General features: G+C 35.6%; 1 protein-coding gene across 1 annotated transcript in view; it reads left to right on the top strand.

The window, feature by feature from the left end:
* Positions 1-19,165, top strand: part of ADGRB3 (adhesion G protein-coupled receptor B3) — a gene marked incomplete at both ends in the record, with an annotated part of 465,234 nt that overhangs the window by 406,909 nt on the left and 39,160 nt on the right. The window contains 2 exon segments of the mRNA XM_084283871.1: positions 15,364-15,514; positions 16,088-16,157. Of these exon segments, the coding sequence (XP_084139997.1) occupies positions 15,364-15,514; positions 16,088-16,157 (221 nt within the window).

The raw sequence follows: 19,165 nt of genomic DNA, 5'->3' as shown, positions 1-19,165 counted from the left end.
CAAATAGCTTTCATTAGCTACAAAAGTGTAATCAGACTAAAATATCTGCATCTCCAGCTAGCAATTTTAAGAATGCTGTTTCTTTTATCAACTCACACACACACACATACACACACACACAAAATCAGGACATACACAAAACCATTTTAAAACAAGAGCAACTTTGTCTCTGAAAAGATTTCAGGGATTATGAAGGTACAGAAGAGGGATTTTCCCATTTTCCATTCTAATTTTAAAAGAAGAGAATTCATATAAATGCCAGGAAACTGCTATATAACTAAACAACTGCAAAGAGCCAAATGTCTTGGCCCAGCTTCCAGGAGCTATGTTACTAGATTTTTTGAATCCAGTAATTTAATCCAAATTTGTAGATAACCGTAGATTCAAAATAAACTTTGACATCCTCAATAGATATTCTACTTTCTTTTTTCATGACTCTAAGGATCTTGCTGAGCCTGTCTGTTACAGTCAAGTAGAATACCAGACAGCAAAATAACGATATCAACAATACATAGAGCTATTTTTATAGCATCTGAATCAGTCTCTATGGCAACATTTTTTAGCCTATTTAGATTGAAAAAAAAAAAAAAAAAAAAAAGAAGAAGAAGAAGAAGAAAAAAAAATCTCTGTCTCTGCCCCTTGTTGCATTATTCTGTTGAGTGACAAATATTGATAAAAAGATAAAACTTAATGTCCACATAAAAATAAATGTCAAACTTGGGAGAGTAGATAGTTGTTTGCTTTATGTTTGACCTTTCCTTTTAACAGATCAAAGATATTCCACTAAATTTCTTTCCTTTTCTTTGTGAAAAAGTTATGAAAAGAAGGAAGAAGGGAAGGAAGGAAGGAAGGAAGGAAGGAAGGAAGGAAGGAAGGAAAGAAGGAAGGAAGGAAGGAAGGAAGGAAGGAAGGAAGGAAGGAAGGAAGGAAGGAAGGAAGGAAGGAAGGAAGGAAGGAAGGAAGGAAGGAAGGAAGGAAGGAAGGAAGGAAGGAAGGAAGAAAGGAATCCAATTAATCTAATTATGCATAAACATATGCTTTACCTCTCTGAGCCTGAGTATTCAATGAGAATGGTGTATGTCATCATTACTGTTTTATAGTTGGGGTAGACAAGTACAGACAAAAAAATAAATATACATCTCCAAGGTCAGCAAGACAGTCCAATACTTCATTTTATAACCAAGTTCTCCATATTTAGAAAGTTTACCTTAGAGCATTTCTGTTTCGTTATATGTTTGCATTTCTCTTCTGTTGCTCTATGAAAAATGCCCACAAATAAGCAGGAAATAGGACTACAACCTGAGAACTATGAAACTGTCTGCCTCAGAATGCCATTAAATTTGCAGAGAGAAAGAAACCATTATGAAAGCAGAGGAAATTTTTTTTTTATAAAATCCTCTTCAGTTACATTAAATCAAAGTATTTTATGTAAAATAATAGGTCTGAAATGTATGTTCTTTCCTGGAAGAAAAAAATAAAATAAAATAAAAGATAATGTTATAGGGCCACAAAGAAGCAGGGTTAACATTCCTGGGCAATATGGAAGTGAAAACAGTTGCTGCCATCTTGGGATACCTGCACAGAAAAATTTTACTGAGGATCTTAGACCTTTGTGTAAATATACCAACAGAGGAGTGTCTGTTCTTCACAACTGATGAAAGGGGTTTTCTTTACAAAGACAGAATTCTTATCTCTCATGATTTGACCTGATTTTTAAAATTATTTCTTATAGTTTTCTACCTGCCAGTTTTAGAATGTAAGAACAGCAGTATCAGATCTTGTCAGTGATATGTCTTATGCACTGTGCTATCTACATTATACAGATATATAGAGAAGCATATAAGAACAGGGAATGAATGATCCTTTCTCTGATATGCCTTCCTAACTTTTTGTAGTCAGCAATTTAAAGGTTTTCCGAGCCAGGACTGTATCCAAGGCATCAGCCTATTCTCTAAATTGTGTATCTCTTTAGCTACCTTCAAATCCTAAAGCAGTGAGTTCCCCATTTCAATTTTGTAATGTATCAAAGACATAAAGTAATATTCTGAATATCCTAGTTCTAGCACTTACCATTTTAGTTAATATAAATCATACTGTTTGTATCCTGATCAGAGTTGTTTGTTTTCATGCAATCCTTCCCAATAACTGGAAGTAAACTGAAAAAAAAAAAGCACCACAGATGAGACTGATGCACATGTATCCAATACTGAGACAAAACTGCAGATGATCTGCTGCATCCTGTTTGTTGTTTCATGAAAAAAAAAAAAAAAAAAAAAGTGCTGTAATGCAAGTCAAATTGTCATCATTTCACCTTATTCAGAATGTGCTTACATTTTTAAGAGCCAACAAATTCAGCAACAAATTCTACAATCTCTTTAACTGAAAATTTATCAGTAGATGATTTGTAATTTAGAATAAGAAACTGGAAAAGGAAGTTTTGAAATGTATATGGTGATAGTTTGTTGAGGTCAACTGAGTAATTAGAATGACTGTTTTCACCAGAAAAGTTAAAATAAAGTAATCCATTAGCAATCTCAACCAGTGCTTCTGTGCTGCACGGAGACAGAAAGCTATCTAGCAATTGGCCAACCAAATGTAAAATAAAATAGTCACAAATATTCTTAAAAGCTGTTTTTAATGGCTAAAAGTTGCAAATTATGTACAGGAGAGGTAGAAAAAGGAAAAAAAAAAAAAGCATTTAATCCAGCTGAAGTTGATTCTAATGTAGTTCAAAAATAATTAGCAAGAAGCACTTACCATAAAACCGTCACAGCATTACCACCTTCAAGGGTCAACAACAATTCATCTTTAGAAACTGTGTGCCTAACATGGATTGAGGAGGTAATATTAATCAAAGAAAGAACCAGGAAATACCAGGACACTTAAAACTAACTAAGGCTAATGTCAGTGACAAGAGACAGTCAGAAACACATGAGTAATTTATTAAGGACTAATAGATTTAGGTAAGTAGACCTTCCTCTGATATGTGGGGTAAAGATAAATTAGCAGTTTTGTAAACTGAGCATTTCTGTTTGGCCTTAGCATAATATATAAAATGAGCCTTCAAGAAGTGCATTTGGTCTTTTCCTAACAGGTTTTCACTGCTGTACTTATCCACAAAGCTATATTAAATCTCTTTTGGGAAAGACACTATTAAGATTAAACTTCTGTCAAGACATCACCCTGAACGATTATGTGATTAGCAATCATGTTTATTAGGTATCCTGGAGTGCTCAGCTCTGTACAAACACTGGGAGAGCACTGGAGGCTTCTCTTTCAAGGAGATTGCAGTCTAAATCAGTCACAGAGCAGATATAATTTAAAACATCAAACTCAAGGCAATAAAGATGTAGTTTTATTTAAGTCCGTCTTCTATTTGGTAAGATAAATGTTCATTCATACAACGATCTCGTACACTTCATTAGAGGATACAAATCACCTTCTCATTAAATGTTAATCTCTTTCCTTTCCATGTGCAAATGGCCACTGTTCTGTTATGAGTGGAGCTGAAGATTAAATAACCCAAATAAATGCTGAAAACTCACAACATCTTTGATATGAAAAATATACACATACAGGAATACTGTAAATTTTAAACAAGTGTTCATAGTGGAGGCTTTGTGTACTTCCACTTGTTGCTGCTTAAAAGTCCAGAGCTTGGAAATTGATATGACCTTCTCCAAACTGATCAAGGAGCCTTTCTTGTTGTCTGAATTGACAACTCTGACACACTGTAACCCTTTTTCTGCTGCAGACATCTTTAGGAAGAAGCTCTTCAAATTCCTTGGAAAGTATTATCTAAACACACAGCTAAAGCTCACCTGTGGAAAGCTGTCATGTTGTTAGGCATTAGTTCTTTCTGTAGTTTATCTTGAAATCTCTGTGGTTGCTCTCCAGTGTCTAGCCAAAATATATTTCCCTATTTGTCTGTAAACCCCTTTTTTATCCAGCAGGAGACTTCTCATGAGCTGAGAAAAGGTGAAACCAGTAGATATGAGTCCTTGCAGAGAGTTTTCATGCAGTAGCAAGATTTCTTGTAGTGACACCCATAGGAAGAATATATTTGGAGTTTATTCACAGAAGGGTGAACCTTGTGCTCACTGGTGTCTGTGAGGAATGAGTGCTATCCAAATAATAATATTGTCCCATTTCCTATTCCAGATTGTGTTGACAGGAATGGATTTACCTCACTTTACATCCCAAGCATGGTCTAACTCAGTTTACCTTGTTTTATGTCTCCATGGGAAGAAACAAGAAGTGGAATACATGGAAGAAGGCCAGGGCCAATAGAAAGACTGCTGGTCTCTTTTATCCAGAAATCTGTCTTGAATACGATAGAGGAGCCGTTACTAGTTTTGCTGCTCCTGCTTCCTCTTACACTAATTTAATTTCTTGCTGCTTTAAAATACACAGGTTATTACAGTGTCCCTCTAATAATCACAACTTACTAAAGAAAGCATTGTGAAAGATTCCACATTGTTTTGTCATAAATATTGCTGTGTCATTAACATAGACCTTTTATTCTTCTGGTTTACCATAACAGGTAAAGAGAGCATAATGAACATGGTACCTCACAGAATTTCCTCCTTGCTGAAAAAACAATACAAAAGTATAACCAGCATAAGTGGTTTCACCTTTAATAAAGAAAAATGAAAGGAAACAAAAACAAAACAAAACAAAAAAAAAAAAAAAGGAAAGGAAAAAGGGTATATATTTGGGTATATATTTCTGAAAGAAAATATTCAGATTTGCAATTAAATGAAGTTGGGGAAATGGCCTCAAGATCTAGGTTGGATATTAGGAGAAATTTCTTTACTGAACTGATTGTGCAGCATTGGAGTAGGCTGCCCAGGGAAGTGGTTGAGTCACCATCCCTGGAGGTTTTCAAGAAATGTGTAGATTTGGAACTTAGTAGCATATTTTAGTAGTAGACTTCAGTACTAGGTTAAAGGTTGGACTAAATGATCTTGGAGGTCCTTTCCAACCTGAATGATTCTATGAACAGCAAAAACTGGTAGCCCATATGTGTGCATACATGTATCCCATTAAAAATTTTCAGTTACATTTACATCTTTTTTTATTATTATTTTTTTTTATTTTTATAAATGTGTGTGTATGTTTATACATTAAATGAACACTTCTTGATCCAAAAGCCTCCATTGTCACACTCTTCACAGTCATGCACAAACACTTGTGCATGTACACCCTCACACACTATTTGGGTTCAGTGTTATGTTGATATAGTGGCTGAAATAGAGTTAATTTTCATCACAGTAGCCTTTATGGTACTGTGTTTTTTATTTGTGAGTAAAACAGTGTTGGTAATACAACAATATTTTAGTTATTGTGAAGCAGTGTTTGCACAGTGTTAAATGCTTCTCTGTTCCTCACTCTGCCCCTACAGAAAGTCAGCTGGGAGTGATAAGAGACTGGGAGGGTATGCAGCCAGGACAGATGACCCCAGCAGACCAAAGGGATGTTCTATACCACATATCATGACCAACAATAAAAAAAATGGGGCTAGTTTTTCCAAGGTAGCTATCACTTGGAGACTGTCTAGGTGGTCTGTTGGTGGAAGGTGGTGAGTGATTGCTCCTACGTCTCTTGGAACTTACTTTTTCCTTCACTTTTTAAATGCTCTTTATCTTGACCCATGAGTTTTTCCTGTTTTTTGTCTTCTGATTTTCTCTCTCCCCCATCCTGCTTCAGGGGACGGTGAGCAAGTGACTTGGTGGGTGTTTAGCTGCTGGTCAAAGTTAACTTACCATATTGGCCTAAACCCACTTGTTTTACTGAATAAGAGAACAAAGCTCAGATTCTCCAGCTGCCTCTGTAGGTGGGCATGACCCCAAGAACTGGCATAAAGTCATCCATATTCTTGAAGCATTAGCATGCATCCTGGCACAATCTTGTCCCACACTAACTAGCACTACCCCAGTCAATGTATCAAGTTCAGGAGAGTTAGAACTGGCAAGGGACCAGTGTCAGCAGGCTGTCTGAATGTGACCACCTTATTCTGTAGTATAATAAATTCTACCAATATAGGCATTTGCTGTGCCATTCCAGCTGGCCTCAGGCTGAGTGAATATTTTCTAACCCATCTGGTTTGCAAATACAAGTAGAAGTAGCCATGCTGTATCTTTAAAAAAATTTACTTTGTCTGTGGTTTTTGAAGTAAACTGAAGTTCTATGGTACTAAAAGACTTCAGGTGACCACAGAAATGTAGATTCTCTTTCCCTTTGCTGCATTATCTTTATTTTGGACTCTCTCAAAAGGGACTATTTCTCACTGTGTCTTTGCTGCTAAACCTAAAAGATGCAGTATTATGATAGAAAACAGGCATGCTTGAAACTGGAGTGCTCTACAGGCAAAATCATTGTCATTCTTCTTAAACAACTGCTTTTAAAATCTATATATACAACCGTGATTAAAAAATAAACATAAAAATATGAAGGAAGGTTATATATAGTAATATTGTAATAGCATTGCAAAGCTATTACTTCAGTGGTTTCAGTCTATAGAGGAAAGAGATGGAAGCCTTACAGAGAGAAGGAATATTTGCTGACACCAATATCCCAGAGAAGAAGGTGGACTGTTTTCATACGGTAGGGTTATAATCATCACAGTCAGACTAACTGAACGGCAACTGTAAGCATTGTTGTTGAACTTTTCTTTCTAGTCATCATTTTGATTGCTGTAGAAACTCCCTAAAATTACAGTAATTTTATTGTTAGCAAATGAGATCAAAATTGAAAATAGAGCAAACATGATCCGATTTAAGCTGAAAGAGTAGAGATAGTCCAGTGCTGACCACATCTTTTTCTAAAAGAGAAATTATTTGACAAGTTTTTTACCCATATATCAATGAGGAGCAACACAAAGCATTATTCTTTATCTATCCAGATGCGGCCTTTCCTGGTAATTTTTGCACCAGGACATCAGTTTGCATTGGGTGTACTTGGATCTTCCTATAGGAAACTGAAGTCTTGCATATCAAACTGTTGTTTTGAATATATCAGTATCCATTCTTAACTCTTTTGTTACATCATCTCTTCTAAAAAGTGCTTTGGTTCCTTGCCTTTGTCAGTGCCCAGACACTTTATCCTGTTTTTCTCAGAATTGCATAGGGAACTTCCTTTCAGCTGGTTTCTGAACTACTTTTTTCTTTAGCTGCGGTCATTGCTGACTCATGAGTAACTCTTGTGCTTAGCTCAGCCACCTCTTCGATACCAATCCTGGCTCATTGCCCCTAGCTACTCACACAGCCCGCACAATGAACTTTTAAATAAATTAAATTTAGGAAGACTTGGGACCTTTGGACCACTCTTGCATTGGTTATTCATCACTCTAATTGACTATTGGCTCTTATATCTTCCATTCTTCCCCAGAAAGGTGTAGCCATTTGTATTCTAATGCAACCAAATATTCCTACTTGCAACAACCCAGAGACAGATCTGAAAATCTGGGCATCTTTCTGTAATAAGTTGAAATGAACATAGAGCACATTATTGTATGTTATAGCCAAACAGCTTTTGCTTCAGTGTTCACACAGTTGCCTGTTACATCTCTTCAAACCCACCAAGGGCATCCATCTTCATTTATGACAACACACTCTAATTCCATATTTTAAAATAAAACCAATATGGAATTTTCAGTCTAAAAACAGTTTCTGAAAACCCTCAGATCTGTTCCTATAATATTATTACCTTCAGTGTGTGCAAGAACATAAGAACTCCAGTTGTTTTTTGAAGATGTGGTTGATTTTACTTATTCATTAATTTAAATATATATATATACATGTATGTATATATTTTATCCACAAATCTAAATTTTATCCTTTTTGAAATAAGAAATATTCTGGACTTGATAAATGTAAAATCTCATAGAGCTATATTTACAAAGCAATTTTTCTGGATAGCATTGTTTTCAACTTAATTTTTTTAACTGTCATTCCTTAATACCTCAGTAATGAAGACATTTTTACAAAGTGTGCCAGTGATTTCCAGTTTTATTATTGAATGATCACTTTAGAATCAAAAGTGTTGATTTTTCAGAAAAAAAAAGAAAAGGTTGCAAATTAAAGGAAAAAAATGAACTAATAAAAGGTGTTCACTGGCATAGTGAAACATAACTATTAGAACACCGTGATAAGAATGGGAGGTTAAGTAGTCAGGAAGAAGCTGAAAATTTTGTATTTAAATAGGCTTTATGCTTTTGAGTTGTAAAGGGCTTATTTTCTTTTATGTTCTGCCTGAAAACCTGCTGTTCTGAGCTTCATGAACTTCACAACACATTCGTGTGAGGACATAGTTAAAAAACTAAGTTATTTTGTCCTGACAGTTGACATTTACCTTGTTTAAAATGCTTAACATCAAAACCAAAAGAAGAGGTGAAGTAGGCCATTTTCACTTACTAGAAAAATTATTCATATAATACTTCATGAGCATTTAAAATACTTAATATATGGATCAACTCTGTTCACATGTATTCCATCCCTTATTCTTTAGGTGTAATGGCCCAATATGAAGTGCAGGGAATCTTTCCACTGACTTTTGAATCAGTTCTATAAGCAATTAGAGGATCCTATTTATTCATTCTCTGTCTGGCAGTCCAAAAAAATATACATGTTCACATCACAAAGGCAAAAAGGGAAGAGCTTCCCTTATCAGGTTTTGCAGTCGAAGAAATTAAATTGCCTCTGAATAACTGGTTCTGTGATACTGCTTGTGCTGAGTTTCTTTGCTTGTATATAACCTAGCAGTAACAATCCAAACCAGGAGGACAACTAAAATGAATGTGAGCATAAGGAAATGGTATGAGAACTGTCTTCCAACTGGCTTTCAATTTAGGGCAGGCATGCCACCAAGAAAGCAATTCTGAGTTAACACATTATAAACCTGTATGCTGCAGTGACAATCTCTAGAGAATGGCATAAACAACACAGAATGAATTTTACTGCCTCATATGTTAGTAATAGCTTGACATATTATGAATTACCCAACTGGACTTCTTGCCTGTATCCAAACCAGTAACTAAAATTGGCCAGAAATATTTCTATAGCCACAAGGCAAACTGGCACAAGACTGCTTGCATGCATGCAACTGAGCCCTCCAAGGCAGGATGTAAGCTTTCTGCAGGCTGACCATGAGGCAGGGTTCCCGGCTCAAGCTCTCCTTTAGTCTGTGGTTAAGCCTGGCCTCGGACAGTACTTTTAGGCCCATGTGAAAACTATGCCACATAACAATTTATTGGTATGCACCACATGCCAGTCCATAAAGGATGCTGTCACTTTTGCTAACATAGACAGATTCAGCCATAAGCAAGGAAGGTTTTCAAATACAAAAAGTAAGTTTCATGAACACTTTTCTGTTCCAGAAATAGCAGACTAACCCCTCATATCTAGTTAATGGAATGATTTTGTACTATGTGCATTATAAGGTCTGGAAAAGAAAAATAGCTAGCGGAAGAATTAGTTTGGATAAAAACCAACAGTTCTTGATAGAAATAACAGAGGATGCCAAGATACAGCTATATAGTATCAAATTAAAATGCAGAGGTTAGTTATATAAGTGATAGATGTGACAACTATTGAAAGAGAACTTTTAAGAAAACTTAAGTACAAGTGGCAGAAGCTAAAAAAGAAGGCTCTGTGTACTTTTTGTGGATCAGGTATGGACAGCACCTTTGTTGCTGGACTCTGCATCTGGTAAAAAATGAGATACATTCTGACCTCCTTCATAAGTAGAAGTACAAATAAAGATTGTGACTGTTTTCCTCACAGAGCAGTACATTCCAGAAATCCCTTTGAGGTAAACATCTGAAGAAGAGAAGCAGGAACTGAATCTATTGATAAAGGATCTATCTGGAGGCTAATTAGGTGAAAACTAGAAGATAGATATTTAAAGTCTGATGGGAAAGGTCAAATGTGTTAAAAACATACAGTCTAAACTGTAAATTCTCTTTCAGTCTTGTACAGCTATGCACTAGTGTCAATGGGATTATGCTGTTAGATAAGAGGAAAGGATCAAGAACAGAAGACTAGATATGACAGAGAAACAAGACTTAAATCACAACAGTTGAACAGGTCATGAGACTTGAGACTGGGCACATGTAGTGGTCCCAAACTTTAGCAACAATCGTGATAATAGTAATAGTAATAGTAATAATAATAATAACAATAATAACAATAATAAAGATGATACTGAAAATATCTTCCTGTGGATTTTTGATGTTCTTGATATAGATGTCTTCTGTGAGACTGTAGTCATAAACTAAACCATAGAAACTGCAGAAAAAAATGGGTAACTTCTAAGCTATTTATCTAAGAACCTAGAAAGTCATCTTGTTTGTTGCAGACAAACAAAAAATCATTAAGTAGAAGAAAAATCAACAGTCCTTACTTCATGACTTTTGTGGGAGAGATCACTTAAGTATTCTGAAACTGCTACTTATGTACTAAAAAATTAAATTGCTAGAAAAATCCACATGAAAGTTACCATTGACATTATCTTGCACCACATATAGAATCCTGCAGTACAATAATTAACTGAGCATATATCTTCACATATATGTTCATGAAGTCAAATGCTAATTAATTTAGGTTATCATGTACAGATATCAGAATGCAATGTAATGAAGCTAAACCTCTTGAGCCTTTGGCTTTTTAGGACACTGGAGAAGATTTTTCAAAGATCTATAAGTTGGTCTGTAAGTTAATTAAATAGCTTCACAGCTATTAATTTAAAAGTATGAATAACATTATTTCATGAAAAATGTAGTCAAGCATTAGAAAAGGCTATCCAGGGAAGTGATGGATTCCCTATCCCTGGAGGTATTTAAGAGACATGGATGTGGCACTAAGGGACATGTTCTAGTGATGAGGCTCAGTAGGTCAGGCTGACGGTTGGAAGTGATGATCTCAAAGGTCTTTTCCAACCTAGATGATCCTGTGATTCCAGAACTTTAGAAAAAGTCCTTCCAGTAAAGTGCTATTTTCAATATGGGTTCCAGATTTCCTAACAAGAGATGTTAGAAGTACTCTAGTGCAGCAAAAGAAAAAAAAAAAAATAATAAAAAAATTAACTTCAAAGCTCTATGGTACCAATAATATTAATGATCCTGGAAGGAAAACCTAAAAGCCTACAGCTATGATTTCTCAGGCATTTAGGATATTAACAGTTTAACAGTTTCAAATATGTTTGAAACTGAAGAAACAGCTGTCCTTGCTCTATCTGTTTGTCATTGAAATCCTGTCCCTTTTCCAAAAACACAGTCCTGAGATGCAAGCCCTTGCTTATTTGTCCCACAGCTTCTGAAAGCTCATCTATTGTTTCATGGCAGTTTACTCTAGAAAGTAATATTTAATCTAGGATTTAGTATCATCTGACCAATATATTGTATTCCTGTGTTCAGACAGTGTTTGCCACTCCTGAGACAAAGGTATTCTGATGCCTGTCTGCTAAAAAAATATCAGTAAAAAAAAGCAAATAAAGAATTATAAGTATTTTCCTTTATGAAATTATATATTTAATTTTAAAAGTTTAAAATAAACTGTTCTATACCTATTTTATAGTAGAGGGCTTGAAAGTCACAAAAAGCCAGTAACTTTAACAGGGAATTATGTTTCTGTTCCTTGCTATGTTACTTGGACTGTCCTTGTTTTGTTTATTATTTGTTTCATTTTTTCATTTTTCTAAGTACTTTTCATTTGTATATTCAGTCCATCACTTCATAAAGATAAATTATCACCCATTTAACTTATATCTTTATATCTGAATCAAGAGCAAGATTTTTTTATCTTCAATAAGTTGTATTATTTAGATGATTTTATATTAATTCCCATTTCTCTTTCATGACAAAATCCAGGTGAATGGTTTTTAGTCCTACTTATTTTGCTATCACCAATATAGATTGCATTTTTCATGTTTATTTTCCAGTAGCTTTGATTCTTACACCATTTTCCAGAACCCAAAAACATTAAAAAAACTGTTTCAGGGAAATAACAAAAATCAGGTATCTTTAGGTAATACTCTGTCTTTCTGTGGAAGATCTGTTCACACTGCTATCAAAAACAATCAAACAAACAAAACCACACTTCTGTGAAAGAATCAGATACTCAAATCATGGTAAATGTGTTTTTGCAGGTAACATTTATGACCTTTTTTAGGTCATAAAAATGGATACATGTTCTCTATTTTACTTATCATTATTACATTAAGCCCTAGAATAAGTAGATTTGAATTTCCACGGTTTTTTAGGCTTCTCAGCTATGCTTCAATACTCTTATTCTGAGCATGTCCCTTACAAGAATGAAAGAAGGAAATAATTTGAAACCTGACGTGAGTTCTTGCTTTTAATAGCACACTGTTTATGAAGAAGGGATGACTTGTCTTACTTAGATATTCAAGCTAGCTAAACACTAGAGGCTCAAGTAAAGCTCCTGAAATTGTGCTTTCTGAGGACAGAAAAGCTCCCTTCTCCACTTGTAATTAGAACTAAATTTGGGGAGCTGGGAGATGGGAACAGCAGCTATGGAAAGAAGAGGAGGTCAGTATAACAGAGCTGACTTAATTTCAGAAGCCTGAAGTAAGAGTGAATAAATTAGGCTGTTAAAATTCATTTTGTTGCAAATTGACAGGTGCTCAGCACAGGTAATTAATTCAGTGAGTTTTAATAAACTAGAATTAGAAACAAATAAGAACCATCTCCTCCTAAGGAGATGGGGAGGATGCATATCACTATCTCTTAATGCAGACAACTTGACACACTGCAGCTTTGTGAGTGATGGGCTGCAGGTTGTGGTGATGCTCTTGTGGGTTCAGCAAGGTCTGGGGCAGGCAGTGGTTTCTTGCCAAGGCAGAAGAAAAGAGGAAGAAGGAGAGACTCAGAGCAGTCCAGGATCTGCTTAGAAAGAGAAAAAATATTAACATGTTACTTGTAAAGTTATGGCTCCTTTGCTAGAGATATTTAATGAAATTAATTTCATCAATTTCATGACATTTAATGACAGCCTTTGGTGAAAATGAATTATTTTTTCCTATTTGGAAATAGGCATCCCAGATATAATACTTTCCCAGACTTAGCACAGTGTAGTTTGTTTATTTGTCAAATTGGAATAATATAGAATTACTTAAAAGCCAGATTTCCAGGGGTGATTGTCCAGCCATGGCTTTGTCTGGGAGTAGACCAGTTACCAGGATTTGTTGCCTTGCTGAGGACAAAGGGAGGCTGAATTCACTTTAAGAACTCCCTGCACATAGTTCTGCCAGCATGATCCAACAGCAGTTGTTAGGTGATGTTTTGAGGCTGTTTTGCATCTTTCTAATGGTATGTGATGCAAATATGCTGTTACTCCCATCTGCCATTCAGAAGAGTTAGCTTTAATCAGCAGTCATATATTCCAGCTAGAGCACAGATCGCTCCTAATAAAACTTGCTTCTGCCTTCTCATTTTGTGATCAACATGATCATTAACATTTTCATCACTCTTCTTTCTTCAACAACAGCCTTGTCCATATTTGTATCAGATTATCATCATCTGTCTTTCTTTCAATACACGGGATATAACATGAGCTAAATCCTACAGTCCATATTCAGTCAGCCATAAGTTAGCAGTGATTTCACCCAAAAGATTAGGATTTGCTCATATTTTCATATTTATAAGACAAATAGTGTGTTCATATTTTTCCAGTGTTTTACCTGTGCAGATTCTCCCTTTGTACTGTTCCTCAAGTGTGTTTTTTTGTCAAATTCTAGTTCCAACAAAACACTGATAGAAAGACAAATTAAGTTTGCATAGTGGGAAGTCATAACATATGAGCCATCTAGTAAAATAAAGGATATTTCTGTATTTTCTATTATGTTTGTTGTGCATTTCACTGCAGAACTTTCATCTGAAATAATCATTTATGTTTCATAGGAAACACTGTTATCAGTCAGGCTTTAACGGGATAGATTTTATGAACCCACATACATTAGAGACATCTAAGCATATGAAAAAAAGGCAAAATCTAAGATTGAATGTCTAGTGCATTTTCAGGATCTGTTGGTTTTGTGTTTTGTTTTTTATTTACTTTTCATTCTTCACTTTTTAAAAATATATAATAATTATCTTGCATATACTTATATAGAACCCACTGCCCCCAGACTTATTATTTGACCTTATTATTTAAGGAAATAAAATTCTGAGAAAATTAACACAATTGAATATTCAAAACAACATTATCTGAAGCTAATTAAGAATGTAAAATGAACTAAAAACAAGTATAGTATTATATTTATTTAATCTTTTCCAACCTTTCATAGCTTGATTCAAGCCTGATTGAACAATTTTGCTGAACTGGAATTTTAGTAAAAAAAAATGCCTAGTCTAGTTAAATGCCTAGTTACATGCATTTAAGATAACTATCAAATATGTATGCTGCATAAAGAAATAATCATAGTATCCATGGTTCTGAACAGGGTTCTTGCTTTGTTAATATTGGGTACACATAAATTTTATTTCCTTTTTAACCTTGATGTAATTTTGATGCTTAAAATTTTGATGGGGATAGATGTAGTTTATTCTCAACATTACTGGTGTGGTTTTGGTGCAGGGGTACAATGTATACTGCATTTTATAGCCTGCAACTAGCATTTCAAGCAACACAATGAAGGGTGGATCATAATTTATTTCAAGAAAGAGGCAAGCTCATTTATATAAGTGACAATGTCAAGTTTAATTAAGGGCTATAGTGACAAAAGAGAGCTGACTGCATGCACTCAAAATACTTTTCAGATGACAAATGACTGACATCCATAAAAACAATATCCAGAGTAATTGGTAAGGTTATGATACTTATGACTAAAAAGATTTCAGACAGTATATTCCAGTAGGTTAACATTCTATCAAATTTAAATTCAAAACAGATAAATCAAACTTGCCCTATTTCCTAAAATTCAGATTTACAATCACAAACTTTCTTTATGGAGGAAAAGAAAATATAACTGGCAATTAGGGGCATTTGGATCCCCCCCTTTATTCAGCTCTATGAAGTTTTATAGTCAGTAACACTATGGCTTGATCTCCAAAGGGGCATTATGGCACTCCCTGGTCAAAATAAGGATGTAGAGAAAAATCTGTTTGCATGACTTATTTTGTGTTCTTCACCCTGCTCTGCACACTCAGTGTTTTTGAAAACAGTCCAGAATGCCTAATCCATATCAACATCTCTCTTTCTTCTCTCTTTGTGGCAACTACACCATAAAGGGGGAGCTGATGTTAAGGATAAAGGTCAGGATGATAGAATATGACAACTCTTTGAAATGAAAAGAGAAATGAGTGTCCCGAAGTATTCAGCACACGCTTTTCTTTGCTCCCTGCAGGGCATCTGCACCACAACCACCGCATTTTTACACTTCTTCTTCTTAGCTTCATTCTGTTGGGTATTGACAGAAGCGTGGCAGTCATACATGGCTGTTACTGGAAAAATTAGGACACGGCTCATAAGGAAACGTTTCCTGTGCCTTGGATGGGGTAAGTCTGTAAAATTCATTTATTCAGACTCGTTGGAATGAAACATTTAATGCAGTGGCAATGTCAAGAGTATTATAATTTTCCTCAGTGAACCTGAAAAAGTAGACAGCATGTAACTAAACAAAAAACTGGGTTAGGAGTCTTTCCACTTTAACTTTAGCTTCAATATAATCTCTTAGCTCAAGACATGCTAGTGCGTATTCTCTAATAAATATATTTTAACATCATTTTAGTGTACAAAATAGTGTAATATCAAGAAATAAAAATAAAATAACAAAAACACCTGCTGAATATTCATGAAGTCTCTTAGTATTTCACTTAAAGACATGTCAAAGGTACCAGTAATTTAGCTACAATAAGGAGATACACCATGGGCAGAAAACACTGTCCTCTCTACCATTGCTTGAGAAAAACAAATCTTGTGATAACACTGTGCTTTTTCAAATGAATCATTCCATGCAAAAATGATCATTTTGCATTAGCTTGCACCGACATTTCTTTTCCAGGCAGAACAGCAATGTATTCTCACCCTCTAATGGTTTTTACTGTTTCATGGGTTTTCTTTCTTTTCAGGTTTACCAGCCTTAGTGGTTGCAATATCAATAGGCTTTACCAAGACGAAAGGATATGGAACAGCTCACTAGTAAGTCAATCTGAAATGGTAAATTAAATTTTTAATTAAAAAAGCTAACATACCCATCAGGAATTATATAGCATGGTCTGAAGACCCTACAGGTGTCCATTCACACTTGGAATTGCCCTAAGAGTCACTGAATGATCTACAGAAGAACAAAAAGGAAACCATATGTTAGTCTTGGACTAAACTCAGCAAAGCACCAGGGATGCTGGATTTCCTGTGAGCATTTGAAGCAGCAAGCCATCAAGAAACACTAAGGATTAGGTCCATTTAAATGCCCAACATTTATATAAATTCACCAAAGAGAACCTTAAATGTTAAGGTTAGCCTTTGCCAACCTCTAAACCTGTCTATAACTGTACTGGCAAGAGTCTCTTTGGCACCCAGCTTTCTGTCCACCAGGTATGTTAACCACTACATAGGCTTTCATGCCCCTGAGCTGCTTAGAGCCAAAGCCCCACAGAAGTCTCAAAATAGGTCTCCCTTTCAACCCCTCTCTCCTGGAGTGTCTGATCCAGCCCATTTCCTGGACTGGGCAGTATATGAGAGATGGCAAGGACATCTCTGTACTTCGTTTACATTTTATTCATATGGGTTCTATTTAACCACCTGACTGCTTACAGTGTATATTTAGCACCCTGGAAAATTCACTCCTTAGTTAACCTGCCCTTCCCTTGCCTCCTGCTGAAGGAGTTTGGCCTGAGTCTCCTTCCTGCCTGCAGAAGGCTCTACGAACCAAGACATAATGTGTGTGAGGGTACATTCCCTTCAGTCTCTCTGTTTGCAGCTCTCCTCATGTAGCCTAGGAAATTAAGCATGCATCTGGACAGCAGGAGAGGAAATAAGACTCTGTAAGCTGCTAATGAGGGCATTCATCAGAGATGTGAATGAGCTAGGTCAAGTCCTTACTTCAATGAATACTAAATTATTCTCCTTTGCATCGTCACTGAGTGATCAGGATTCTCCCTCTCTGCCCTGTGTATCCCGCCTTCATGGCACATGGCGGATGAGGCTTCAAGCCCTTGCTCCATCTCCAGGTGGGTAAGGCTCCAAAAACAAATCTCTTCCTGAGTACTTGTTCTAACCACTGAGCTCTCTAGTTCTGAATTGTGACGTGTCTTCCATTTATTTCATGGGGATTAGCTTACCTAACTGTGGGACAACACTTATAGCTGGGAATCCTTAGTGATAAAAACATCTTAGACATCTTTGGGAGTTATATTGAGAACATGCTACTCTGGATTTTTTTTCTAGCCAATATGTGCTCATCTTGCTGTTTTGTTTTTGTTTTGTTGTTGCTGTTGTTGATTTTATTATTATTATTATTATTATTATTATTTTGTCCTTTAAAAAGGACTGGAGTACCTGATCAGCTCTGAGCCTTAACGAATGTTACAGTGTCCAGACCCCACTGGGGATGTAGCTCCGTCCCTTGCAGGATCGATACCATTACATTTACTCTGCTGAAATTATTCATGTGTGACAATTTGCTTCAGTTAGTGTTGCTTCTTATTTCCTTCTTGGGATGATTGAATTTTTAAAAGATATACTTAAATATTCAGACAAAGCAACAAATCATTCATTAAGGGTAACCTGGAAAGAGAAACAGAGCAGGTCTGTACACATAGCAGCCCCTCTCCTCTTATCCAAAATCAGCTGACACAATACTGTGGAACAAAAGCACAAGAGGAGGCACACAAGGGAAAAAATGAACCATAATGCAGCTCTTGTCTTATTTGCAACTACATTTTCTTGGCATTTAACATCACAATAATATAAAGAAAACTGGAAATGCAGAAAATGGAGTTTGCTCCTCCATCACCAGCTGACATGCTGTTCCACTCAAGAATTATGGCCTGTAACTGCTAGGCCATGTGAAAGCGGAGCCCCTGTGCTGTTTACCATAACTGAAGTACTTTTGTGAGTTTTTGAACTGCTTATGCTAATGTATATTTGGCCCATTTGACTGCATTCAGAAGCCAAACACACATACTGCCATCAGAAATGCATTCAATTATACACATTCTGCACCGTCCTGCCATCAGAAAGCATTCTGCTATTAAAAAAAAAAAAAAAAAAAAAAAAAAAAAGGCGGAGAAAATTAAGAGTGAAAAGGAATTGATTCTAGTCCCATACATGGAGAGTTTGACTAGAAGGGAGGCCCAAGGGTCTTCAAAGCAGGTTTATAGGGTGGTACAGCTGATGAGCTTGGCCTGAATTATTCACACTTGATCCAGCTCTGTCATAACAGTGTGTAATTTCTCTCTTTTTCTTTCAACCCTAATTATTAGACAGTTATATTACTGTACATTCAAAATCACTTATGAGAACACACTTGTACTGAAACAGGTACAGAAACTGAATAGATTCCCTAAAACTAATTTGGAAAAATAAAATAAAATAAAATAAAAGCACATAGTAACAAAATTTAGATATTTGAAAAAGGGTTGTGTAAAAGCTTAATTATTTTTTCCAACTATTTCTGTGGGGTTTATAAATATTGTTGCTTTTTTAATTTATAAATATTGTTGCTACCTCTCCTCAGAGCTATGAAAGCACCACTACTGCAAGTTACAGTTACTAAATCTGTGAGACCTACTACATGCAGTTCTGTATACTAATAAGTAGTGCAGATAACTTTCAGGAAATTGTCATAACAGCAAAATTTAAAATTCTGCTATAGTCATGTTCTAAGAGAAGGAGCCATTCTCCTAGAGAGTATCAAACTACTCACAAAATATACAGGACACCGGAGCAAGTCTACCTCATCACTCAGCAGAATTTTATGACCATGCAGCATGGTTCCATAAAACTACCAGTAGATGCTCTTAATACGAATCAATTTATATGGCTTTTTGCTATGTGAAGAGCAGGGAGAAGGAATACAGAACAGGTGAATACAATAAAAACAACCATAAAGCACTGGGAAAAAAAAATAAATCTATTAGAACAAAGAAAAAGAGAACAACAACAACAACAAAAAGGTCAAAGAGTTGGCAGCAATTGCCTTATAG

The sequence above is a fragment of the Netta rufina genome, assembly GCF_964035555.1.
Source record: "Netta rufina genome assembly, chromosome: 3".
Taxonomy (NCBI): domain Eukaryota; kingdom Metazoa; phylum Chordata; class Aves; order Anseriformes; family Anatidae; genus Netta; species Netta rufina.
The sequence above is the reverse complement of the archived record's forward strand: the minus strand, read 5'-3'. Positions and strand labels throughout refer to the sequence as shown.